This window comes from Malaclemys terrapin, chromosome 4 (genome assembly GCF_027887155.1).
Source record: "Malaclemys terrapin pileata isolate rMalTer1 chromosome 4, rMalTer1.hap1, whole genome shotgun sequence".
Lineage (NCBI taxonomy): Eukaryota > Metazoa > Chordata > Testudines > Emydidae > Malaclemys > Malaclemys terrapin.
In genome coordinates, this window is record NC_071508.1 from 73,483,311 (window position 1) to 73,510,778 (window position 27,468).

Genomic DNA, 27,468 nt, shown 5'->3' on the forward strand with positions numbered 1-27,468 from the left:
AGACCGAGTCTATCATGCTACCTCTTCAAAGGTGGACTGAATGCTCTGGCAGTCTGACATTTTCTAACTGAAGAGAAGGGAAAAATGCACAATCATTTTGGATGCTCAGCATACTCCTACAGTCTACAGTTGATTTCCCCTGACTGTCCTCTTCTGGGGACTCGGTGGCTTCAGAGAGTAAGGAAGCCTATGTTATGTGAAATGGCTGATGCCCTTCTATCCCCTCCCATCAGACTAACGTTAATACACACTCACTTGTCTTCACTCAATACTTATTTTTGTGTTTGGAGAAACAGCTGAACCTCAGCTGGTGTAAATCGGCATAGCTCCATTGAATGAGCAGTTGAATGGCACTGTACCAAGTTACACCAGAGGAAGATATGGCCCAGAGTTTTCATAAGGGTCTGTTGGAAGGTGGATGAGAAAAAAATGGCAACTGCTTTCAATAAACATCAGACATTAATTCATCTCAGTTTCACTTAAACTTCAAGAGCAATTGGTGAGTCCAAATTCCAGTTCTGTCTGACACTCTGTTACTTACCCATGAGATATCAAGTTACCAGCATGACATCCTCAGAACAAACTCTCTTTGGCTGATCAAGCCCTGGGATCTGCTCTTACAGAAGCAATAGATTCATACAAATGCACAAGGCCCAGGAGCGCCACCAGCTTTTCTGCTGCCCTAGGCGGCAGAAGGTCCCGCCCCAAAATGCCACCCCCCACAGAGGCGGTGGAAGGTCCCACCGCCAAAATACCACCACAGTCACCGCCTCCCAAATTGTAGCATCCTAGGCGACCACCTAGGTCACCTAATGGGTTGCGCCAGCCCTGGCAAGGCCTCATGGCTAAGGTGCAGGGATGGGAGCTGACAGACCTGGCACAGGATTTTCAGAAGTTCTCATTGTCCTAACTCTGCTCCCACTGGAGTCAACTGAACACTTTTGAAATCTTGGAGTCTATTGTTGACTAAAGCACAGTTATGGGCAAGTTATTTAACCTTAATTTCGTCACCTGTAAAATTGGGGCTATTTTCCTAACTGTCCTGGATATTATAATGCCAAATTCCCTGATGTTAATGAAATGCTTGAAGATCCTCAGACTGAAAAGGAGTGAGGTGATGTTATTAGTGGGTGCATTGAGAATACACCTCTGGGGAGGGGGTGAGCTTCTCTCCAAAGGAAAAGAACAATTCCAAGATACAGCTCTGTCACAGCATAAAAGAAAATGATTGTGAGTTGTGCGTTACCTAGAGAGCTGTATCTCATCTCCTGATGTGACATGGGCTGAGGGAGCATGATAAATCACAAATTAAAGAAAAATGAGGCTAGAAAATGCACACACAAAACAAACTACTACAGCAACCATTTATCAAAGCAGGCCTGGTCAGCCAAATCTCCTAGGATAGCATAGCACATCTCAAGTCAGAAGATGATTTATTTTCAGTCCTGTAAGATTAAGAGAGTTTATATTTTTTATTTATATATATATAAAAAAAAGATATACACACACTCCACTGCAACAGGGCAATCTGCCCTTTTAAAGCTCTGGCTGGGGGGAGGGGAGAAGAGAGAGATAGGGAGCAGCTGACCCTAGGCCAGAGAGCAGCCCCCCAGACAGGTGCTGGGAATCAGCTGACACAGCTGATCAGCACTCCTGACTAGCCCACACTCTCAACGGAATATAAAGGAGAGCTTAGCAATGCAGGGGAGGGGAGCAGGGGAAGGATATTTGCTGGCAAATAGGACCAGCTGGTAGATCCTAGTCCAAACCTTTAAGCAGATTGTTGTCAGTGTTGGTTTTTTGTATACCTTTCTTGCTATGTTTGGGAAGATAACAAACAGAGGCCTGATGAAAGGGATAGAAACTTGGCCTGGCTGGTGTCTAGGGGTCACTTGTTTCCTTTCTGCTTCACACAGATAGGATCACCAGCATTGCCCGGTGGCAATCACACAGGGTTTGCTGGGGCTATGTAGAGACCAGGAAACATGGAGTGCTGTTGTCAGGAATCATGCTGACTCCGCAAACCGTTTGCTAACAATTACTATTCTGAGCTGAGAGTAACAGTGGCAGAGGGAATCTGCTTGTTTATGTGGAAGTGGAGTAAGTCTAAAGAGCCAGGCACAGGCAGCAGGACCAGGATGGAAGGATTTGGTGGAGTTTAAAGTACTGAGTCTCCTAAACCCAACAGTGGAAGCTCCCTCATCAGACTCTGCTTCTGGACACTTTCACCCTAACAGTGGGACTCTGTGGCAAGGGAGGTAGAGGGTTAGTATTGAGTTTGCTGAACTGTGTGGGGAATGGCCACAATGGAAAGATGATCAAATCAGCTAGAAGGAAGCTCTCACAAGGGTAATGCCACATGTCCATTCAAATCAGATACCTTGCGCCCTGTGGCAGCAGTAGTGATAACAATTTCAAAGGGCTTGAGTAGTAACACACATTCACAGGCACAGAACCATCACTCCTCCCCCTGGAAAGGGAGGGGACAGAGTAGTATAGAGCTGCAGGTTTAATTCCTAGCAGGCTTCCCATGCAGCATACCCTACAATGCTCTTGCGGATGACACCTTAAAAACAAATACCCTGTCTACTCTGCCTGGCAATTAAAGATCCCATTGCACTATTGGCAAGTGTAGAGGTTTGCCTTCTCCTTTCTTTCTTGTACATTGCTGATCTGTGCCAGTCAGCTGGCATCCTCCCACCCCAGAGATAGCTGCATTCACTGATGCTGTAAAACATAGGACCCAATCCTGCCCCCACTGTTAGGATTGAAAGCAGGGTCAAGCCCACCGTTTGTGAAGCACTTTGGCATTCTTAGGAATGAAAGAATCTCGTACATAAATGTAAAGCAATATCATTTATAATCTTGTTGCTTTTTGCACGGAGTGAGCTACAGCCCAATCCAACAATGCACTTGTAAAAGCAAAGGAAATGTGTCGCAGTCCCATTAAGAGTAATACAGAGCAGCATCAGTCATCTGAATACCAAACTCCCAGTAGCATGTTATAGGCACTGCTATATCTGGCCACCCCTGAAGGTACCTACAGAAACTTGCAATTGCTCTGAGGAGGTTTCACCACTGTTAGTGTTTGTAATTATTGTTGCTAATAACTACACAGTAGTGAGCATGATAAAGGGGCTGGTGTTAATGTCAAAGGAACCCCCACATTTATTTTCTCCTTGGGTGATTTTCCTTCCTCTGATTTAATATTAAAGCTATCTTTAAATCTGTGGTTAGAAAGGTGCACAACACCTAACATTGCTTCTTTGCCTGGTCTCCAAAGCTGGTGAAAGATTGATGTGAAGCCTTTAACTCATGTTCTTATTGTAGTTGCTGGTGGGGGCTGAATCGGATCCCCGGCCGAGCTTTCTGCTGTATGTGTGAGCTCTTTGCCACACACATTCAAAAACAAAATTAATTGCACCAAATGAAGACTCTCAGGCACCGGAAAAGAAACCCTGATGAAGGGCTGAGGAGACTGAGCCATTGGGGAAGATTAAAAGGGCTAGATACGTAGATTGACTGAACAACTAACGATACAAATATAGGAAGCTTATAGGCATCAGGGATGGAAAAGAATTATTTAGGGTAGTTCAAGAGGACATCACTTGATGTAATTATATGAAATTTAGAAAGGGAAAATTTAGGCTGAATATCAGGAAATACTTCCTGACCATGTGATCTATTGAAGTCTACAACAAGTGGTGGGCACCCCCTCATGTGAGGCATTTTCCATCTCTGTCTGATGGAGTTTCCCTCTCTAATGTCTGTGATTCTATGGGGGGGAAAGGTACATTAATGAGAATGGGTTTCAGAACCGCACCAGTTAACTAACTGTGAATTGTTTTCACACAAATTCAGAGTAACCTGAGCCTGTTTCTCCCTGCCCCAAAACACTCCTGAGTTTTGTCTTCAGTGAATCCATTCTACACTAGCCTGGTGCTTCCCTGTTGGACCATTGGATGCTCTGACCATAATGGCACCTAGGGATATATGTTGCCCTGGATGTCTCTAGAAACATCCATTGGTATCAGCTGGTGTTCCAAGAAGGAACTGAAGGCAGAACATGGCCAGTAGTGCAGCATTCCCAGGTCTCCTGCTGGGTCAGGTGCCAAATATGGAGTACCTTCCTAAGATGGAGGCAGCACTTTCTTTGCCATAGAGCCACCAGAGTCTGACCCAACTGTAGATCAAAATGTGATTCCCATCTGTTACACATGCCACCTTGCTTCATACAGAAGACAGAATTTGCTGAAATTCACCTCCCACTTACCTTAATTCGATGATAAACCCAGGTTTAACATGAATGGTCCATTCACAGTGTGCATTCAGTGGGTAGCTCTCCAGCAAAATCTGACCCTTGGAAGCCCGAAGAACCTGCCCACATCCTGAAGAGGAAAAGTAAAAACAGCGAGTCCATTAGAAACCTTCAGTCAGCTCCTCAGGGAGAAGGGGCCAGAATAGACTTGTTTGACATACTAACATCTGAGGCAACTTCCTGAATGACTAAAATGCCCCACTATATTATTAGTATTATTATGCTACTATATTATTTCAGCATTATCTAGAAATTCAACACCCTTCCTTTAAGCTTATATAGTATCATCTCTCCACATCAGCACCAGATTAATCATAGCTAAGGTCTGGACTCACCAATATTTGGCCTCCCCAAGTCCTACCCTAAAATGTGGGGCTCCCCTAATCCTAGTTCCTTCCTACCCCTCTTCAGAAGGATTCCTTCCCTCAGTCCTTGTCCCCTTCGTCCTCTTTTTTCACATGCCGACATGTGGATGTGGTTAAGAGGGAGACGTTTAACCTTTGCAGTCTCCCACTCAGCAACTAGTCAAAGTGAGGCCTGCAGAGCTGTGGCAAAGTAGGTGGGATACGGTAAAGTTTTGAGAGGGACGGCTGCATCTGGAGCACCACTGGATCCCTTTCCAATCCTGGACCTAAATTTCAGTAATCCATACTTGATCTGCTCCTCTTCCCCACAGCCTGGAGTTAAAGGAACACTTTTAACGCAGAGGACTGGGAGTAAGGAATCCTGGGTTCTATTTTCAGCTCTGCCACCAAACACCTGGAGTATGTCACTTAACTGCATTATACCTCAATTTCCCCGCTTGTAGAATGGGAATAATAATGCCTATTTCAATGAGAGAATCCTTGTCAAGGATCCTAAAGAACTTTATAAACATTACTTATGTGAAGGTACAGAGTTATGTTATCACATACCATGCACATCACATCTTTTGATGCCTAATTTTTTGGCTACACCTTTCCCTGGAGTCTTACAGCTTATCAGGATTTTCATTAAGCATTCTGTTAATACACTGCTGGATGATTCTGACCGCATCTTCTGTTCTAGAAATTGCATTGTGGGTAATAACATGCCTGCACTGGGGGATTATGGGTAGGCTGCAGACCAAGCATAGGAGAGAGAACTGTTGGAAGAGGCCAACAGACTGTAGTTAAGCTGTGGAGGAGGGGCCAAGAGACTTCCCAGAAGCTTTTCAGCCTCCTTATTCCATTCACTGCTCCTTGACTGAGAATCAATAAGTTTGATCCATTCCCAAACAGGGACCCTGAGCTGCTCAGTGCACTCCCTCTTGACTGACGGGACTGTAACTGTAAGTGGCATTTGCCATAAGCCACACTTCCCTTTGGAGGACAAGCGAGTGTGGAAGTGACCTGATTTTCACAAGTGCAGAGCATCCAGAGCTTCCATTGAAGTCAGCCTCTGAAAATTAGGCCTTATGTGTCTGAACTATGGTGAGAGACATGGGAAAATTGAAGGTCAATTGCTCCTGTTTCCTGTTAAGAATTGTCTATCTAATAAAACACGCTTTGTTGGTTTACCCTCAGCTACCCGCAATTAAGTGGAACCTGATGAAACAGCACTCCCGCTCAGAGGAGTTCATCACAAGTGTTTCATCCTACACCGGGGTTTAGTTGGTTCCTCATGTAAAAGATGAAAATTAATTACTACACTCCTGTAGGCCCATTAGGATGCAGCTAGGATGCCAGAATCTGCTACAGTGCACATGATAATGTGCCTTCCCACAGCAAGGAAAGGGACTGGCTCCTGCCTCAAAAACAACCTGAGACAAAGCAGCGGGAAATCTTCAGATTGCGTGACAAGGTTCTTGGATCACCTCAAAGAAAGCTTCCCTTTTGTAACCAGGGCCTTTTGAGCTTCCTTTGCACTCCTGCCTTTCACAAAGGGAAGCAAAAGAATGCTTATGTGCGGGGCATACTAAATGCACTTTTCTATTTGGAACAGTACAGTCTGAACTTCTGAACGTCCATGCCAAGGAAGTAGGTTTGGCCAACAAAGCAGGTGGTCTGAAGGCTAAAGAGGAGCCATTCAGAGACTTCCTCCAAAAGAATATTCTCAGATTTGCTTCTCTGCGTGAAGCACATCCGAGATCAGATCAGATCTTCACCCTTTCTCCTGCTCCTCTAGCAGACATTGTGCTGCCTCCCCCAGACAAACAGCAGGCAAACAACAGCTCCATCACCTTCTGATCAAATGGGATCTTACTTCTTTGCCTTCTAAATCTGTGGGAGACCTGGAAAATTCTCAAGAATAATTTGTACCCCAGCCACTAATGCTGGCAAATCCGGCTTCTTTCAGAAAAAAATAATCCACTTTGGAAAAGTGTCAGCATCAGGGTTCCTTTCCTGTCTGGAAAAAAAAAAGCTGCTTTCAGCGGCACATAAAGATTCTTCTCTGAGGCCTGGAACTGAGAGAGAAAACAACTCAGGAGTCTTTTGAGTTCTATTCCATTATGAGAGTTCATATTGGGGGGGGAGACATCTGGTCACAGTTCAACACCTGTTGTTTGGGTTTCCCAGCATCAGTGTGGGGTTCCATCAGGAGCCAAGACAGGAGACAAAGCAACAATGATAGAAGTGTTACATCCACTGGCATTCAGAAATTTGCTGGGGGGGTGGAGGGAGCGAGAGAGACAGACAGAACCTGGGTGGCTCAGGAGGACTGGTAATGGTAGAGTCAGAGGCCTTCACTTCTTGATCACCACCATTAAGTCTAAGTGAATAATGACCCAAAATTGTTCTCTCCCCACTTGGGCACACTTCACAGTGATGGGCTTAATTTAGCCCTACATATTTAAGCAATCAGTCATCTCATCAGTAATATGTTTACTGTAATGGGAGTGTGTGTGTGTACATGTGCACTCGCCTTCTCAAGAATATTTAAGGGTCAGGGTCCAGAGAAAAATTCATATCCTTCTCCTTTATTTTCTCCAAATAAAGACTTTCTAAATCAGGGGTTCTCAAGCTGGGGGTTGGGACCCCTCACGGGGTCACAAGGTTATTACATGGGGGGGTCACGATCTGTCAGCCTCCACCCGAAACCCCGCTTTGTCTCCAGCATTTATAATGGTGTTAAAATGTAAAAAAGTGTTTTTAATTTATAAGGGGGGTCACACACAGAGGCTTGCTATGTGAAAGGGGTCACCAATACAAAAGTTTGATAACCCCTGTCTAAATCCTCATCAAAACAGCCCAGTGTTAAAATGAAGGCCCCAGAGGCTCAAGTGCAGCTGTGTACCTTTATGCACCATTTGAAGTGAATTTTGTCCTCATTTGTCTTATTCTTACTTAATATTGTGACTTTCCACCCAGCAAACTATGACACAGGGAAAAGAAAAATCAGTTTGCCTCATTCAGCTTATAACCCATTGCAATGTCTGTTGTCTTTACACATTAAAAGAAGCCATTTATGAGCTTCTGGGCACCATCTGGTGAGTGGATTGCGGTACTGCAGTGTATTTTACACCACAGAAAAGGGTGCGTCTCTCTCCCTTTAATCTCTCTGGTCCACATGTATTCACATATGCACAGGTCCCAAGTACTCTGCAGCAAAATGGGCCTCCACTCTGTAGTAGGGTGACCAGATATCCCGATTTTATAGGGACAGTCCCAATTTTTGGCTCTTTTTCTTATATAGGCTCCTATTACCCCCCACCCCTGTCCCGATTTTTCACACTTGCTGTCTGGTCACCCTACTCCGTAGTGAAGAACCCTTCTGACTCTGACGTTCTGCTGTTGCAGATGGGAAATGCTTCATTTCCATTTAAACATGAAGAGTTTTTACTGCATTAAATATGAAAAGGAATAATACACTCAGAGGTCTCTAGCGGTCACTTATACAGCCTCTGTTATCTTACAGTCTCTGAGCACCTCCCAAGTATTTAAAAGCAAGAAATAGCGATAACTCACACATATGTTTGTTCACACCATGTGTAAAGTTTGCACACTGAAACCTGATTACCTGGAGTGTTTGCACCTGAAACCTGATTACAGCCGGGAAATCTCCATGTGACTTACATGACCAATCACAACTACATAACAAAGCTCGTATTTCCACCATTTAAGTGTCAAACAGCAAGGCAATTTGCAAAAAATGTCAAATAATGAGTAATCTGAGATCAGCTCCCAGCCATTCCGCCACCAGAAAAAGAAGGGAAAGTCTATTAAACAAGTAAATGATTCTATAAGTGATTATTTGCTCAACTCTAATGGGAAATCACAGACTGCAAACTGAAGTGATGGACCAAAAAATGAAGCTTTAAGATTTTTTATTTATTTATTTATTTTTTTTGCCAACTACAAAAACGTCTTTCTTTTCATATAGCAATCCACTCTCAATATTTTTCAGACAGTGATTATAGAACTGATTCTGCTCAGGCCATCAGTAAGATTTGACCCTGGAACCTTTTGATCTAAAAGCAAGAGATTCTGTCCCTTAAACTAAAAGACTAACTCCTCTAGCGAGAAGCAGAAGCAGACTCATAAACTTCATATTTGGACCACCTCTAGAGGGAGACAAAGGACCACACTCTCCTAGTGTAGGCTGCAATTGCTTTTGAAGACAATGCTTTTTGTCCTCTGACCAATGGAAATTGTTCTGATTTTAAGTAACTATAGGGTCTTTTCACTCCAGAATGCAAACTCTAAAGCATCATGCTTGCAGTGTGTATAGCACCCCAGCTGCCTGTGCATTTTAAATGTTCAATCATAGAATAAAATTTAGGCCATATTGGAAAAAATGATGTGTCCCACATACAGAGGGTCAGCTCTCATAGCTGAAAAGAAACATTCAGATGTGAGCAGTGAATTTCAGCTGAGAAAACCTTAGAATGGCAGTTTCTGCCAGTTCAGCCACAAAGGCCCCACTTTTTTGGCTCATTTAGCAAAACTATTCCCCACACTGATGATCTTCGTTCAAGGCTAAGCCATGTAAATGTGCAGAACATGGATAAGCAGCCATTCACGGTGCTGGAAAAAGGAATGTGTTCACTAGCAAAGCGCACTCCAGTGTTTAGATACAGCACCGGGCAGACAGGTCACATTTGTTGCTCTCCTTTGTATCCCCTCAGTCGATTGACACCCTTCTGCTAGCGAAGTGCCCAGAATGAATGCAATATTCCAGATGTGAACACAAGGGCTGTAATGCATCTTGATGCGATGCCTTGTCATATGGTATGGGCTGGCTGGTGGATTGCATGCATGCCTTGACCAGCCAAATTTTAGTTTAAGGAACCCATCCTAGTCCCTCCTGCCACTTGAGCCAAAATGGCTACAGTTTATTTTTAGCACAATGGCTTGATCAGAGCTAGCCACGGGTATGTCTCCTTAAGCTGGGAATTATGCCCCCAACTCAAAGTGTAGCCAGAACCTGTGCTGGCAGAAGGACGAAGGACTCGATGGACCCAATGGTTCTTTCCTATCTCTACTCTTATGGAAAGTGTGATGGGATGTTTAGTATCAACACAGATCAGAACGGTCGCTGGTTTTTAAAATGTCGTCAGAAAAAACCCACGTTGCAAACTGTGAGAAACTCAGCTTATCGGCCTCAGAGGAATGGAGGCCTGAATGGACTCTGCTCAAGTTAGAACTTGCTGATCTAGACAGTTTAGGTATTTAAAGACTGATACTTACACCATGAATTTTTATTTTTATCTACTGAAAGTCTATGGCCTGTGCTATGCAGGCGTCAGACTAGATTATCACAATGGTCCCTTCTGGCCTAGGAAGCTATGAATAAGAGGACACATGATAAATGTGTACAAAATAATGACTAGAACAGAGAAGGTACATGAGGGGCTACTATTCATCCTTTTTCATAATACAAGGGCAAGGAGATAGGCAATGAAAATGAAAGGCAGCAGATTTAAAACTGAGAAAAAGAAATACCTTTTTATACCATTAGCCTTTGGAACTCCCTAGCAGAAGAGAACATTGAGGCCAAGAGCTCAGCAGGACGCAAACAAATTTTTTTTCCATTATTTTATATACTCTGGAACAAGACCTGAAATAGCCCCACCCTGGTCTGAAATAGCCCCAGTCTTTAGACCGTTAGAGTAAGTTACAAGGCACTGCATTTCTGCTGTGGGAGGTGGTTAGATCTGTGTGAGGAGAGATTTGTGCTTTGTTGGGGCCTGAGTTTTGCTGGCTGTGGGGAGAAACTGCTATTTAATATAATTGTTCTTGTAAATCTTCATGCTTCCTCAAGTGCCTCTGTAGTGTTTGGTTAGGCACCCCTTTTATTTCTGGCTAAATCCAAAGAAATAACATGGATAATTAGAACATCCAAAGTTACAATAGTTAATGATTAAAAAACTACATCAGGAGTTTGGAAGGCTTATAAACACTCATGCTTCAGGGCCTAAGCCCACCTCTCACTGATGAGGGCAAGCAGGTAGTTATCCCTCTGAGCACTGCATATTATTACATAACCGCTCCCGGCAGGATTTCTTACACCCTCCTCTGAACCCTCTGGTACTGGCCATTCTCAGAGGCAGGATGCTGAACTAACTGGACCACTGGTTTGGTATAGCATGGCAATTCCTATGACCTGATTAAGTCACCCCCTCCTCTATCCCCTCCACTATATCCCCAGTGCCACCCTGCCCAGTTGTAGGGTATCTCACTGAGGGCACTTACTCATGCAGTCCCCTCCGTACCAGCCTGCTCTGCACTCCGCACAGTAGATCCCTTTGATGTAGAAGTCGTCTAGCGTTCCACCCCAGGAGCCATTGCGGCAGGACTTGCAGTTCTCAAAAATGGTGCAGCCTGAAAGCAGAGTCAGTTTGTTGAATGACATCTAGACAGCTGGTGTGGGAGGGAGAGGATGGGGGGAGGAAAGCGGGGGAGGAATCTGTTAGTTTGTGTTTCACAATCCAAATGACCTTGTGATCTTTGTGGTGCTGAGTACTGTGGATCTCATCTGTCCCCCACTTTGCCAAGTTCAAGCTCTCGAATCTGGATCTGATCTTGGTAGCTGCCCTGTATGTCTACATCCCATCCCCCCTGCTCTGAACACCCTTCAGGGAAGTGTGAGTTTGGATGTCAATGCAGCCGTGGCTCCATCCCTGGTTGTAAGTAAATCTAATTTGTTCTCAGCTGGTTCTCCCTCTTTCTACTTTTAACTTTGCTTTCCCATTGCTTTCTGAAGAGTCCGAACTCCCCAGCCTCTTTCCCCTCTCATTTAATAATGCAATGTACAAACCAGATCCGGAGGCTGAGGAAATCAAATCCCCAGCCAGAAATGACCTGTGTGAAACTAGTTATGACTTTACCTTGTGGAGAGCTTCCAGGCTTGCACAGAGAACCCTGGAAACTCTCAGCCCATAGTGGGACCAGCAATGGTGCTACATGAGGCCATATGCTGAACGCATTAGCTCACACTGGTGCAGGAGCTGCTTGCACTGGCACAGATGGATCCCTGAGGAGACTAAAAGCAATCCATGAAGTCAGGCAGCCAAAATGGGCTGTGTGCCCTATCTGGCTCTGTGCACAACGACCGGCTACACATGCTGGCACTTCACCACAAACCCTGCGTGAGAGCACAAGAGGTACAAGGGACAGTGTTACAAACCAACACACCTGGGTGGATTAAACAGGAGTCACACTCATTTTCCTCATTCCTGCAGCAGGGAATGGTGTAGCCCACTTTTTCTTTCCCGCCCGGGCAGACACACTGGATCTGGTCATATTCACAGCATTCCCGGCACATGATATTCCATTCAGCTCCAGGGCAGTTTTCATTGATCACCATGTATTCTGAAAACAGAAAGTAAGGTGGGGGAGAAATAATGCATAAAATGCAGAGAATTACCCAGTTCACTGATTGTTATTCCGTTAATAGTCAGATCATACATGGCATGAGGTTGTCCCAGGCCTGCAACATGACAAATGACAAACCACGTTATAACATATCTGATCCTGCCAAAATATAAATTGAGTTTGGGTGGCTAAAACACAAAGAGGCAGATCTGCATTGCCAGCCAAAGAGGCACTGAGCCCAGAATTAAGGAAATATGTTCCTTCCTTTCTCTGGTAGACTTCCCTGCTTCTGCATTCAGAGGGGAAAAACCTCAATTTGAAGGGACATTTTCACTTTAAAGCTCTTTTTAAAAATCCCAGGCCTTATTCACTACCTCATCTCCAATTTAGATTATTTATTCCAAAAGAATTTAAAATATCTGCTGGACTCTTTAATTTTCCTGCCATTTTGTGTATTATTTTGCTATTCATGCAGCTTGGAGAATGGGGAGTCCAAATGGAGAGCTCAATTTCACTTCTGGCTTCTAGTCCAGTTTATTTCCTAGTTTCACTTCACTAGCACAGTGCTGCTTTCATTGCAAGAGAAAACCGTTTTTTCCATTGATTTTTGTTTGTTTGAAATTTCATTTCATGATAACATTTCTAATTAGATAAGGGTTTTATATCATTTTTAATTACCTCTCCCTGCTACATTTTGAGATTTAATCTATCCTGACAGTGCCCTCCTAAGAAACCACAGCTTGAAATACCTTGGATAGTGACTGCAGACTAATACAGTAACTCTACAGATCCCATCTCCCTTCCTCCACCATACTGTCTAAACTCTACAAATTGGAATCTAATGAGCTCATGATGCTGTCAGCATGTCTGTTAACCAGTTGACAGACCTGATGGCTGTTTTCGTGGAGCCTGATAATAAGAAGTGAGAGAGCAGACTGGAGAGATGAGATGTGAAAGAAACATAATGAGACCCTCTTTTTTCCTTTTTGGCCACAGAATATTCTTTCCCTTTTGTTCTGAGTGACAGAATTGCTTTGTTATTGCAACAAACCAGACATTGCTATTAAGGAGCGGAACTCCCATCCATGCTACCTGGCTTCCTTTTCACACAGTTCCTTTTTGATTCAGTGTGTCTCATAATTTAATTATGAGGTCTGAATTAACTCTCTGTAGGATTCAGTGGTAGTTCTGCCTCACTCAATTCTCCATGGCCTGATAAAGCCTGAGTCTCAGAAGCTTGCCTTTCTTCTTAATAATAGTTAGTTAGCCCAGCAAAAAGGGACCACCTACAGCTTCTTGATTTTTGTATTTAGCTGGAGAGCTAAATCGCTGTAGGCAAAATTCATCCCTGGTGTAATTCCATAGCCTATTCTCTGCTCTGGACTCACAAACTCCTGGAAACTGCATCACAGTTTGGACTCCATAGTTAGTTGAAAGTCAGTTTGCATTCTAAGCCTGATTGTTGCCTACCTTCTTTCCATCTACAACAAAAAAGCAACTCCTGACATTTGGTGAGGTGGTGGTTTGTTTGGTAATTTTCCAGTCCAATAATATATGCTTGTATTAAAATCATAATAATACTTAATTCTTATAGAACACTTTTCATCCATAGGTCTCAAAGGGCTTTACAAAGATACATATCATTACCCCCATTTTACAAATGGGCAACTGAGGAGGTGGCGGGTCTTTTCCCGTGGTCCCAGAGCAAAAACAATAGCCAAGAATTAAACTCAAGTCTCCTAACTCCCAGATGAGCAGACAAACAACTGGACCATATTGGGTCCACTAAACACATAACTATACCTCTTTCTTGTACAGAGATATAGATATATGATGTATAGATTGTCTGTGAACTGTATTTTATGCAGATTCCTAAGCAAATTGATTACAAAGGTATAATTATCTGATTTTGCCTGTCCCTGTTCACCACTATTCACCCTAAGCCAAGACCTTCCTCCTAATTAAAACTGCTCAACTTTTGACATTCCAATTCAACACATCTCACCATCCACCATTAAAAAACAACAATGCAATTAGCTGTCCTAGAAAGCATCTCATTCCTAGTGAAAGCTGAACCCCTGAACAAATACCCTGAAATTTGGAAGGTTTAACAAATTTTATGTAAATCTCTTCGGTTTCCAAAATCAAGCTGGAAATCTCATTTTCTTAAAGATTTCTAGTACATAGCGATAAATGGGATCTATATCAGTTTAGATTGTGCTGATAAATTTACCAATGCAACTGATATAAGCCAGGTTTAAATCAATCTGAGTATCCACATACAACATTGTTAGTGTTTTTAACTAAACTGATATCAAATCACAGCTTTAATTACATTGGTACAACTAGACTCATAGACTCATAGACTCATAGACATTAAGGTCAGAAGGGACCATTATGATCATCTGGTCTGACCCCCTGCATGCTGCAGGCCGCAAGACCCTTCCCTGGACTCTACAGTTGAAGTCCCCAATCCTGTGTTTTAGTGACTTCAGTCGGCTGAGACCCTCCTGCTAGTGATCCCTGCCCCATGCTGCGGAGGAAGGCGAAAAACCTCCAGAGGCTCAGCCAATCTACCCTGGAGGAAAATTCCTTCCCGACCCCAAATATGGCGATCAGTAATACCCCGAGCATATAGGCAAGAGTCTCTAGCCTGACCCTTGTTGGCCATTATGCTGTTCATGTACCATTGCTTGGTTTTCCTTGGCTACTATGTTTTATCATTAAACCATTCCCTCCATAAACTTATCCAACTTAATCTTAAAACCAGACAGGTCCGTCGCCCCCACCGTTTCCCTCGGAAGGCCGTTCCAATATTTCACCCCTCTGATGGTCAGAAACCTTCGTCTAATTTCAAGCCTAAACTTCCCCCCGGCCAGTTTGTATCCATTCGTTCTCGTGTCCACATTAGTACTAAACTGGAATAATTCCTCTCCCTCCCTTGTATTAACCCCTCTGATATATTTAAAGATAGCAATCATATCCCCCCTCAGCCTTCGCTTTGTCAGACTAAACAACCCAAGCTCCTCTAATCTCTTTTCATACGAATCTCTTTTCATACGACCAGACCCACAGGCCAGATTCTTCTCTTTTTACTCATGTTGAAATCAACAGGTCTATTTGCAGAGTAAAGCAACATACGTAAGGGTTAGCAGACTCTGGCCCTTAAAGAATTGTAAACATCAGATTTCCTTTTCCCTGTGTCTGCTGCTTGCTCACTTCTTGCAGACACCGAAATGGGCTTTCCGTTGATTTATAACCAATTTAATTCACGTTCAGGTTCTCATGCACTAACACCGGGCTGCAAAGTTTGGGGAGTACACATGGCAGGGGAATTCGTGTGTCTGGCATTTTCAACCATTTCCTCCGGATTTAAAAAAAATAATGGAATCTCTTGTTCTTAGGTTTTGTACACTTTTTTTTTTTTTTTTAATCTACATAAAGATTTGACAGTGTGTCTTTAGTAACTCTGGACTCCAGCTTGCTTTACACAGATGTCTCCTCACCCTGTGTAATAAAAGGCGAAAGGGATATTTTGCTTGGACACTTTAAAGTGGACATAAAAAGAGCAGCTAACATATATTAAAGACCATTTTTGTCTTGATGAAGGCTAGATGGAGCCTTTAGAAGAGCACATAGATACTCTGCCCCAGCAGGAGCTCCAGGAAGGAACTGTGACTCAGAGAGGCATAATTGCTCCCCTGCTGCTATCCTCTTGCTTTTGGGGGCAGTATGTCACTTCATCCCTTTTTGGGACTCAGTTTACTCCCCCACTCACCCTTCACCATTACTTTCATAATTGAGGGGAGAGGAAGGAAGAGGGGAGGTGGGATTGATTGGTGGAGCTAAATGCAATAAATTAGAAGCTGACCATTATGAATCATGGCTAAAATATTTGTGGGGCAGTTAGTGGCTTGACTTTGCTAAATAGAAGCACCCTTCAAAGGAGCAAGTCTGACTTGTAGCCAGCAGCTGTATTTCCGGAGAGTGTGAAACATGTCCAGGCAGAGACTTGAAGTGACTCAAAAAGAGGCTGAGTTGCAAAACTCCCCATGCAAAATATTTATCTGAAACATGAAAACAAGAACAAGCAAACAAACAATGGGCTAATTTATAAGGTCTTCATGATGGAAGAAAAGGCCATTAGATCCAGGCACAAACTGCACATAAGAAACCAGCTCCAGGTCATGGAAACTGTGAGCAAGAAAGAGCAATGTTATTAAAGAGTGCAAATGGCAGGGGGAAAGGTGTCAGAGAGTGGGTGGGAGTAACTGGTTGACTTAGGAGCATGTCAGTGTAGTGTGGAACTTTTCACCTCTCAGTCACTGGTTCGAGTCCAGTCCTGTTTGGCGGTAGTGAGCTGGGATCTGATTTTTAAGAGATCTTCAACCTAGCCTTTGCTATTGTGGGTACGTTTCCAGGTCTATCTACCTGGTCTGCAGGTTCAGTAAGGTACTTAGATGTGTGCATCCTTTTTATTTGCACTCGCGGTTATTAGTAAGCACATAAATGCACCTGTAATGTTGGGGGCATTATGGTTCATAAGGCCATTACCATCTGATGGTTGTTCAGTACCCAGCAGAAATGAAGGGATCCAGCCTGGCATCCCCAGCTCACTATGTACTAATGACCCCTTTGTGAACTGTCTCATCAGAGAGCCCAAAGACTCACTCGAGGCTCTCACCCCTTGGGTGGTTAACCCAAGCCTCCGCAGGATCCACACAGCTATTTTCAGCACACTAACATGAGCCCCACTAATACAAGTCTGTGCACCAGAGCTGGAGGGCTCACTCCACCTGCACTGTAGACGTGCCTATCAAGGCTATTGCAGAATGAGGTTCAGTTTAGTTTGTTCTGGGAGCTGAATTGCTGAATAGGAGAGTCTGGGCCTGTGGAAAATGCAGGCCTTTGTTCTTAACCTCTTTTTGCCTCTGTAAAAATGATACTCATATTCCCACTTATATACCATATATCACACAGGACTGGCCCAGGGATGAATCTGGGCCTTTGCACTGTAGCAGCTCCATGGCTAATCTTCAGGGCTGTCAACCTTTCATTAGTACCCAATGCACTCTGCAAATGAATCCACAGCAAGACAAGTCCTGAGGAATGCTCCCTGGCTGTCAGCCTCCGACATCATTTCTCTTTCCTTCCTGCCTAGGATACTTTTCTTCCTTGTTTCAAATAGACTTATTTCATCTTCACCTTTCCAAAAAGGCAGCTGCCCCCTCCCACCGAGCGACCTGCTTGTGCTGCCCAGCATGGAGTGTGGCAGAGGAACTGAAACAGTTTATTAATCACATCGCCTTGACAGAAGAGTGTCTGTTTTTCCCATCACTGGGATGGTCGGGGCATACGTATGACTCACCCATCCGCCTCCTTGCCAAACCTCAAATGCAATTCTATCCCAAACTGCAGGACCTCAGAAAACGAGGTGATAAAGTCCCACAAGAAATTATTTTATTACTACTCGGGAAGGTTCACATCTGAGGGGCTGACAGAACTATTGTTTGCAATTCAATGAAAACACAAGCATCCAAAGTTTAGCTTTCACTGCACCCTTCCGAAGAGCTGGAAACCTCTCCAGAGAGGGGTGCAGTCTCTCTTTGCACACTCTGCACCCTCCCACCCCAAAATAGTTTCATGGTATTGCTTTAAATTTAAAAAAAAAATAAGCTTAAAAGTTTAAAAGGGTTTGCACAGACAATAAGGTCTTACTGAAATAAGGGAGAGGTGGATGGGAGAGAGAGCAAATCTAAATCACCAGCTTTACTCAGTCTGAGGGCTGGGAGAGCATGTAGCTCTTGGGGGCTGACAATGGGATATGGGCCTGATTTCACTCTCGTCAAGTCTTGACACTGACTTCAGTGACCGTTAGAGTGAGCCAAAAAAGCACCAGCATTTCACCGCTAGATCACTGGCAACCCGGTCATAGATCAGGGGCAACCAGACTAGTTCCAGGTTGTAGGGGGAGGCAAATGGATGGTTCTAGGGCATTGGGAGTGAGATACAAAACCTTCCACATAAACATTCAACAAGTGTTAAGCACCTAAATCCCATTTAAAATCAATGGGATTTAGGCTCCTAAGTGACCAAGGGCTTGTCTACATGGAAAGTTATACGGGTATAAGCTAAGGTTAGTTATAGCACTAAATTCCCCATGGACACTCTCATTCCCATATAAGAGTGTGTTTTTTCGGTAGTACCAGTATACTATACCAGCAAGATATACGAGGGCGTCTGCAATTTATACCAGCAGAGCTGTGGATTTTGCTGGCATAGCTTATTTGACATCCCCCCCCCCCCCCCCCGTCAAACAAAACAAACTATACTTCTGGAGGTATAATTGCATCTATGTTGGGGGCTTTTGCCAGCACAACTGTGTTGGTAAGGGATCAAATCTCATCTCAATATAGCCATGCCAGTGGAAGATTATAGTGTAGACCTAGCCTAAGGCATGTTTGAAAATGTTACCCTGCACCCAGGGCTGGTGCAAGGAAGTTTCGCGCCCTAGGCAAAACTTCCACCTTGTGCCCCCCCCCCGCCCTGCGGCAGCTCCCCGCCCCCCCCCCTCCACCCTGAGGCGCCCCCCCCGCGACAGCTCCCCCCCTGCCCTGAGGCTCTCCCCCCCCCCCCCGCAGCAGCTCCCCCCCAGGCCCGGGGAGCCATACGGCAGCTCCCACCCCGCCCTGAGGCACCCCCCCGCGGCAGCTCCCCACCCCCCGGCCCGGGGATCCGTGCGGCAGCTCTGACCCAGGGGTTCCCCTGGGCTGCCAGTGGCATGCTGATCCAGGGGTTCCCCTGCACTGCCGGCGGCGCGCTGACCTGGGGAACTCCTGGGCTGCTGGCGGCGCACTGACCCAGGGGAATCCTTGGGCTGCCTGCCGGCGGCTCAGACTCCCTCCCCCTCCCAGCGCAGCAGCCGCTGTAAAAAAAAAAAAAAATTGGGGCACCACTTTTTGGCACCCCCAAATCTTGGCGCCCTAGGCAACCGCCTAGTTGGCCTAAATGGTAGCACTGGCCCTGCCTGCACCTTTAAGTTATTAGCTGCAACCAGATCCAGGTTAGCATGGACTGGATGTCAGAAGAGAATGGAAAACTGGGGTACAGAGACTTTCCCTCATAGGTCAATGGCTCCATATTAGCCATGGTTTGTCAGGGACTGGATGACTCCAGGGGATTCGGAATGAGATATACAGTTTTTCATCTCAAACTAGTTAGTTCATTTAATCCTGATTTTCAAAATACACATCCACACTTTCCCCCCCAGTAACTAAAGAGAAAAGAGGGCAGTGCCCCACTTCCCATACTCTTTATACAAAAATGATACATTAATGCTGTCCAAAACTCACAAAAAGAGAGAGAATCCTATGGCACTGCTGGATCCAACAGTCAGATGGTCCCCAAGAGAAAGGAAGAGAGTATAAACACATTCTTATTATTGTTTGAATTACTACAATTTAAAATCCTACAAGCTACTTCTGCTTTCTCATGGCTCACTTTCTCCAGCTGTAAAATCTAAATAGTGATACTTACCCTCATTCCTAGTCTACGCTTTGAGATCTAGGGATGAAATTGCTAGATAACAGCTAATGCCTAGATCCTATTGAAATCTATGGAGGTTATGAGACAAAATATATTTGTGGATCCAGATCTAAATTGTTAAAATATTAATAAGAAACATTCCTGCAAATATCTTGATGTCACTTTTCAGGTAGCAACATCCTCAAATATACTGGACATAAGGCGAAGTTGTCAAGATAAAATAGTTAATTTATAAAAACCTAATCCCACATTTAAAAAAAACTAAAATCCATGTTACTAATCACAGTTTGGGCACTACCAGTCTTAATAATTAAGCATTAATTACAAATGAAATACTTCAACAGAAATAAATTATTTTGGACTTTTTTTGTATGCTGTAATTTTTTGACCTTCCTTTATTTTTGCCAATGATAAAAGACTGGTCAAGTTCACTTTTGCTTACATTCAGTTTCCTTAGTACATTGTTGCAAAATTTATGTTGCAAACACTCCAGGGGACTATGGAAATCCATTTTAAAAACTGTTTTTATTAATGTTAAACAAATCACAAGTTATTTCTATTTTAATAATGGGCTGCACCTAATCTGGAGGCCTAAATTACATGAGTTTTCCCGTTAAGTAATTATGTCCAGAATTCTGACAATTGTGCTGTGCAAATTGAAAGTGTTTTATAATTAAGAGTAAGCTTGAACAGATATACTCCCTTTACATCCCTTTGGATGTTTATATAACCAATTCATGTTAGACAGGAAAAATATGACCCTTTTTATTTTATTTTCTTCTTACTCTATGAAACTCATTAACAACTGTTCTCTTGTATGGCGAAAGCTTGTGTCTGAATTTCAAGGAGCAATTTTTAAAAGCTTTTCACATTAAACAATGTTCCCTAGTGTAATACCTTTGAAATGAGTTTTTCTCATTACAAAAAAAAAAAAAAAATAGCACTGACAGAGGTGAAACCCAACAAGTGGTGATACATTTTCTTTCCCTTTCAGGTCTGTGCTCATTGGTTTTAAATGTGCTTTATTTTTTAATTCCATTGTACTTTCATTCTTGATAATATTGCAATCAGTCTCTGGTCCCCATCCTGTAGGTGTTGTGGGCTGAACTGACATTTAAGTCTATGAGAGCTCTGAGCACACACAGCAGCTATATAATTTATCAGCTGTAAACAAGAGAGAATCCTGGCTTCACTGAAGTGAATAGCAAAACTTTCCCACTGACCATAACAGGCCCAGGATTTCAGTCATTGTCTAGTGGTCTGAGCACAAGCCTGGGAGTCAGGAACAATAGCATTCTAACACCGACCCTAAAACTAATTCTTATTGATTTTGGGTACATCACTGAAGCCCTCTTGGGACCCTAGGTATGTACTCAAGTGCCTAGTCCCTGCTGCTGCACTAGCTAGATCAAAGCTAGCTTGGGTACGTTTGTGTGTGTTCCAGTCACACTGCTGAATGCAATGTCAACATAGCCACAGAGCACTAATTTTGGATGCCTTGTATTTTGGGTGCCCCATTTGAGAGATCTAGGGACCTGATTTTAAAGGTGCTACACATCTGCAGCCCCAGTGGATTGCAGCCATAGTAGTTGGTGCTCGGCACCTCTGAAAATCAAGCCCCTTCAAAATATCTCAAGTTGGGCACTCAGAAAGTGAGGCAACCAAAATCACGAATCGCTGCTGAAAATGAAGGTCTTTGTTTTACCCTCTTTTTGCCTCAGTTTCCACATTGTACAAATGATGCTCATAATACCCAGCTTCCTACAGATGTTGTAAGGATGAAGACAATAATGTCAACTTTAAAAATCATACTCCTCTCTGAAATGTTTGTACTTCTTGTAATTCTTGGAAACAACTAAGATAGCTGAGCGGGAAAAATATTTTCCTGTTCTATTCAGTTTGATTACTTTGTGCATTGGACAGCAACTTTATGAGGACTCAGAGTCATTGTTTCCCCTGTTAGCATGTTTTCCCTGCTATTTGTGTGGCATTTACACAGAAATAATGGAGGGAAGGAAAACAAAGAGAAAGTGCTTGTACATAAACCACAAAAATTGGCAGGGGAATTCAGGGACAAGTGCTGATACTGCTTTTAATTCTTTTTTAGGCATTGCTTAGATTCCTGGCTAACATTGTCCCCTTAGATAGTGAATATTTATAAAGACAAAAAGTGCTGTAAGTGTTATTAAATGATATTTTTGTCATTTTTTTAAGCGCTGAAGCTATTTTTAGTTCCAGATGCAGAAGTATATTTGAAGTGGACTAAACTACCCACAAAAATACTTTTTCCATTTAAGTACTGTATTTTTTAAAGTATTGAATAAATTATTTAGTATAAATACAACTGCCTGCTGCTGGATCAGGTCTGATCAACTGTGTTTTATAAGCCCTACACCAGTGGTTCTTAACCTGTTTAACCATTGTGGGCCACATATGCAACTCTCTGTGTTATGTGGGCCTCATCCACACAATATGTATACTACCTATATGTCCCTCAGGATGTCACATGGGCCGCAGCTGTGTGCTGATTGGGCTGCAAACAGCCCACAGGCGGTGGGTTGAGAACCACTGCTCTACACTGATAACAGGTAGTGGAGAGTCTACTGTAGTTCAAGAAGTGGGGCCTGTTTTGATGCAAGAGGCTCTGAGTACTGCAATGAAGTACTGAGTGGCCCAGATGGGCAGCAAAGTGACAACTGTGAAGTTCCTGGATGGCTGCAGAATAAGCACCAGCCAGTCATACCCTTTATAAACACAGGAACTTTGCTTCTTAGCAAGAATACAACAATGAAAACCTCCCATAAGCTTTTCCTCTGTAGAAAGGAAAAGAAAGATTGTTAGTGGGGGAACAAATTACTTTTCAGGTCTTTGTCCTGTCATAAACAGGAATTTCAAAATGGTTTTGAAGTTTGTTTCACTATATGAATGGCCTTGCCTGACCCATCCTAAAAAGCAACTCTGAAAATACCTCCATGTAGCTAAAAACAAGGCCAAGTAAAAGTCTGACAAAAGTGAGGTTGTTTGAAAAAGTCTGAGAGTAACTTGGTATGTGCTGGGGCTGGAAGTTGGCCATCTAGGTGGTATGATGGCACGAACAGCACATAACAAGAATATTTCTAGGGTTTTCTGGTGGTTGATCTTCATTGCTGACGTGACACCATATGAGTGGTCAGCAGAACTCCGAGCACAAGAAAGTCAATGTTGTACACGTTCTAATTCCAACATGGCAACACCAGCCCTACAAATCCCCATTGTACAATAAATACTGCAGTGTTCTACAGGCCACCTCATCCCAGCAGGTATTTCTACTGCCATTTTGGGGACTCTAATTTATAGGCAGCCATGAAAGGCACTAGGGGGTTGATATTTGCCCCAGCGGCAGCTCTCAGTTCCTTGCTCCCCATATTTCAACAGCACCTTTTTTTCCCCAAAGGCAATTTTTATCACACCCACCATTGCCCCATATTGAGAACTTTCTCCCTTCTTCATTGCCTTATACTGAGCCCACCCAAATTCCCTCTTCCCCTTCAGGGCAGCTGGTTGGGTCACTGGCCAGAATGCTATGCTACAAGTACAGACCACAGCAAACCTTGTTCAGATCCCAACCATCTCGAGCACCCTCCTCTTCAACCCACACCTCCCCATGCCCTGGAAACCTCAAACCCCACCTCCTCAATGCAGGTTTTTGACCAGTCAGGCCAAAATACAGGCCATAAACCAGAATGAGTGGGATGCTTTCAGCCTCTAAAGCACTCTGGGCCAGTCTGGCCCAACCCTGCCCCCCTCTCAGCTTCCCCTGTGTAGTTTTGGCATTATTATCTTGCTGTAGTTAGTTTGCTATCATGAGTTTGTTTGAGACGGGCCTGTGACTGGGTAAAACAGTCAGGAAAGAGTTAAGGGCTACCTGCCTGTTACATGAGCTAGCAAGGGATTTAAGGGAAAGGTGTGGCTTCCGTCCACCACTGAGAGGAAAGATGAAAGGTCTCTGAGGACTACAGGCCACGCTGGGCAGGGGAATTGCTTTGTCTGGTGTTACTCCTGAGTTTTTGTGTTTGATCAGTGAACTGTGCTGAGAGGCAAGGGCCTGAAATGGACTTGGGCAGGACTCTGTTTCTTTCCTGAGCTGGAGGGAGAGCCCACCAGCACATGGAGCCCAAGCCCACAGAGCTCAGATCTTTATTAGGATATCGAGCTGAACTTTCCCAAAGTGTGGAGTGTGTTGATCCTTTCCATTCTACAGAGAAGGGCAAGCCCCAAAGTTCAAATCCATCTCCGAACAGCCCCAGCATCTGTGGGTGTTTGGAGAAAGGATTTTGGACTGAACTAGTCTCTAGTCTTTATTATGAATTCTTGTCCATCATCCTGAGCACCTCAGCAGGTTTACTTACAAATAACGTTCCTTGCAATTACATGCAGAAATATCGGGAAAATCCATGAGGCTCCCATCCCAGAATTTCTTCTGAATTGTTCCCATGGGGATGTGGGATTTACCCCACTCTCCACAATGGACATGGGGTTCGCTCCCTAAACTAGAGCATCTATATTGCTTCTATGGCCCCTGACCCCATCCCCCTCTAATATATCCATATGGCAAGACCTCCCCTGGTGGCTGCTGCTCCTGGAAACTCGGAATGTTGGGGTTCCATCTCACATAGGAGACAGCACCCAAAGTAATACTGACACTGGCAGTATTAAGGTGGGGGTCCTTGTGGGTTTGGTGGATGGACAATGTACAGGGCACTGATGAGCTGGGAATCCTGCAAGCCTCTTGTTACCAGGTCTGGCCCTTGGGGTCCTATAAAAGATAATCCCAGCTTTCATTTAGAATGAAAGTCTCTAGCCCTTTGTCCTTGTGAAGAGTCTAAAAATACGTAAACTGAGGTAACCCAGTCACTAAGATTGAATGCATCTGGATGTATCTTGAATGCATTTGGGGTCCCCTTCTGCAGCAAGAGACTAGAGGACCTCAGCATACACACACCCTTTTTAGGAAATACGAATCAGCTATGCTTCAGGTTTATTCCAAAACCCAACTCCCTAATTTTAACCCACCCTATCCCCAAATCCCCACAAACCCTGTGCAGTAGGGTGTGATAATCATGGACAGAAATTGGTTACTTCCCTGGGGAGGTGGCAAACATTGTTTCTGAACCTGCCCCCAAATGTGAAGGCTGCTCTGCTCTTTAAAATGGTCCATCTTTTCTGAGTGACCCTGCTGTATGGGGAACTCCCTTCTTGCATCCCCCACCAAATCCTCTAGGTGTATGTGGGGAAATCACCACATAGTCCCTGCACTCCTCCCTGCCACCAGCTATAGCAATGCAAGAGGAGGAGCAGGAGAGGAGATAGGGCCAAGGTGCTGCTGCATTGAGAGGGAGTCCTATAACCACCGTAGCTCACCTCTTGCCATGCTTGTGTCTACCTTCCCAGCATCTGAAGAACTAGTACCAGCAGGGAACCTGGAGGCCCATTCCTCCAATCACCAGCCAAGGAAAACCCATTCCACCACCATCATCAGCCTGGTAAAGACCTGCTCCTCCTCCCACCTCTGAGGCCTTCAGCAGTCAGGAGAGACCTGCCCACCTCCAGTTCCAAAAAGGCACTCATCCACCACTGACCACCCAGCCCAACACCTAAGGGGGATTTACTCCCCACTAGAACAACCACCCCAAAGCTAGAGGCTGTGGGGTTATTCTTTTGCCACCAGCAGAGGTTGTGGGATGGACGGACCCACCTGCCATCACTGCTGCTAGGGTAAGGAACAGCTGCTGGTAGCAGAGACACATCAGGTAGAGGAGAGAGTGAAGCATGATAAGTTGTGGACTGAGGGTTGGAGACAAAAGGTTGATGCATTTGGGAGGGAGAGCAATGGAAAGAATTAATTGGTTTAGTGGAGTGGGAGGCAGAGTATTTTTCCCAGGGAATGTTCACTTGTATCACTGAGTCAGAACCTTTTGGAGGGAGGTTGTTAACATTTTGGAAGCACATGACCTGCATAGAAAGTGCCCATCCTCCACCCAGGGCCTACCTGGGAGACAAGAATAAACCTGCGACAGAGGGAAACCACTCTGTTTATGTCCCCTCTCCCCACCGAGACTGGGGAGGATCCTGAGCCATTATCATAAATACTGTTTTATTTATAGCTATTGAAAGCTGCATTGTCTGGGTCACTGGAGTGTTTACTTGACATTTACCGTCATTAGTTTTTTAAAGAGATACTTACCTTACTGGGAATTCCGATATCATGGGTCTCTCACAACTGAAATGTGAGCAGTGTTTCTCTATCTTTTTGATACCAGGGACCAGCATGCTGCCTTCCTAAACTATGTCAGGGATCTCTCAGGGACCAGCACTGGTCCACGGACCGGTCGTTGAGAAACACTGATTTAGAGGCACCTTATCTCTGAGTCCTCTGCTTGTTTCTAACGAGTAACACTCCTCACAGAGCAGCACAAAGAGCTGACATTAGGAGCCAGTGTTTATAAGTAGCTAGAACCGCATTCACATGTAAACAATGCACATTCTTAGGAATAATCATAGTAAATGTGTGCTTCTATCGAAATGCTCATTGTTAACCTTATCAAGAGGGAACTGAGTATGCTGGTTCAGCAGAAAGTGGAATCAGAATTTGCTATAAAAAGATCATCCAGCTTTAACAAGGTTTCCCCTTTGCAACACTAATACTGGCAGAACTTAAGCTCAGGTCGGAAACAATGTGTGGCTTTTGTTTTCCTTCTTTCCCTCTTGGTTTTTTTTTTTCTTGGTGTTGGAGCTGGAGAGGAAAGTCTCTCTGTTGCCAAGACAAACAAATTACACTTTACAAATCATAGACTTAAATGCCCCTTTTATCATTATTTCCTTAGCACGGAGTGTTAAGAAAATAAAGCACTAAGTAGATGAAGTGATTGCAGCCCCTTCTCTTGATGGCCACTGGCCAATAAATTCAGCCAGTTGTTTCCCTTTTAAGTCTGTTAAATGTCTCGGGAAATTATCCTGGATGTTTCTCCCTGGTGCCAGCAATCAATCAATCAATAAATAAATAATAAATAAGCCCCTTCTATTATTAACATCCCTTCGGATCTCTCCACTTCTCAGGACAGCAGCAAGAGATCAAAGCCCCCTGACCACAGTAAAGGGAAGGGAAGCATTCAGCCTTGTATAGAATGCACTCGCTTACTTACAGTACCTCTTGGCAAGCAGGAGATGAAAAGGAGCTGGAGGAGTGCGAGTCCTATGTGAGTCCAGGGGACTAGCTCCATGCTGCCCAGGCCAATGCAACGGAGTGACTGCTTAGGGAGAGGGATAGCAGGCGAGCTGCTTTTACTGGGACCTCACCAAGTCCAGGCTGCGAGGCATCTCGGATTTCAGACCTCTGCTCACTCCCATCATCACCAGAGGGGAACTACCTTCAAGAGACTTCTCAGGCGTCCAGAAGCGCGACGTCACCCCAAACCTCTCCACTGCTGCATTAACCCTTTCTGGGCTCCAGCAGGCAACCCACTTAATGGAGCATATATGGGGTGGGGATCAATAAAGGGGAATAATGCCCACATTTAGACAGCATTTTTCATCTTCAAAGGGAAGAAATTATAAAGGAAAAAAAATCCTTTGTATGTCTTACCAGCTAGTGTAAATGAGCAGAAGGTGCCTGTATCCCCAGTAGGAGGTGCTCAGTGCAAGGTCCCTTTAATTGTGCAGGAGTTTGTGTGCTGGTGGAATGATGCACGTTAGTGAAAGGCTGGGCATGCTCTGTGCATGGGGAGAGCATTCCTACCACCCCCATCAGTGGCCAGGAATCCTCACCAGGTGAAATGTGCTGCTCAAGGATGC

At 44.3% G+C, this 27,468-nt stretch overlaps 1 protein-coding gene across 3 annotated transcripts in view; it reads right to left on the bottom strand.

The window, feature by feature from the left end:
- PAMR1 (peptidase domain containing associated with muscle regeneration 1) overlaps nucleotides 1-27,006 on the bottom strand; it is a 65,301-nt gene extending 38,295 nt beyond the window's left edge. For 2 of the 3 annotated variants that reach the window (XM_054026743.1, XM_054026740.1), the window contains exons 1-4: nucleotides 26,825-27,006; nucleotides 11,914-12,090; nucleotides 10,972-11,100; nucleotides 4,274-4,388 (exon numbers count right to left, since the gene is read on the bottom strand). In XM_054026743.1, coding sequence (XP_053882718.1) covers nucleotides 4,274-4,388; nucleotides 10,972-11,100; nucleotides 11,914-12,090; nucleotides 26,825-26,897 — 494 coding nt within the window. In that variant the 5' untranslated portion in view covers nucleotides 26,898-27,006. Of the gene's footprint in view, nucleotides 1-4,273; nucleotides 4,389-10,971; nucleotides 11,101-11,913; nucleotides 12,091-26,819 lie in introns of all 3 variants that reach the window. The other variant, XM_054026741.1, reaches the window with a different exon arrangement.
- Nucleotides 27,007-27,468: the final 462 nt, after the last annotated feature.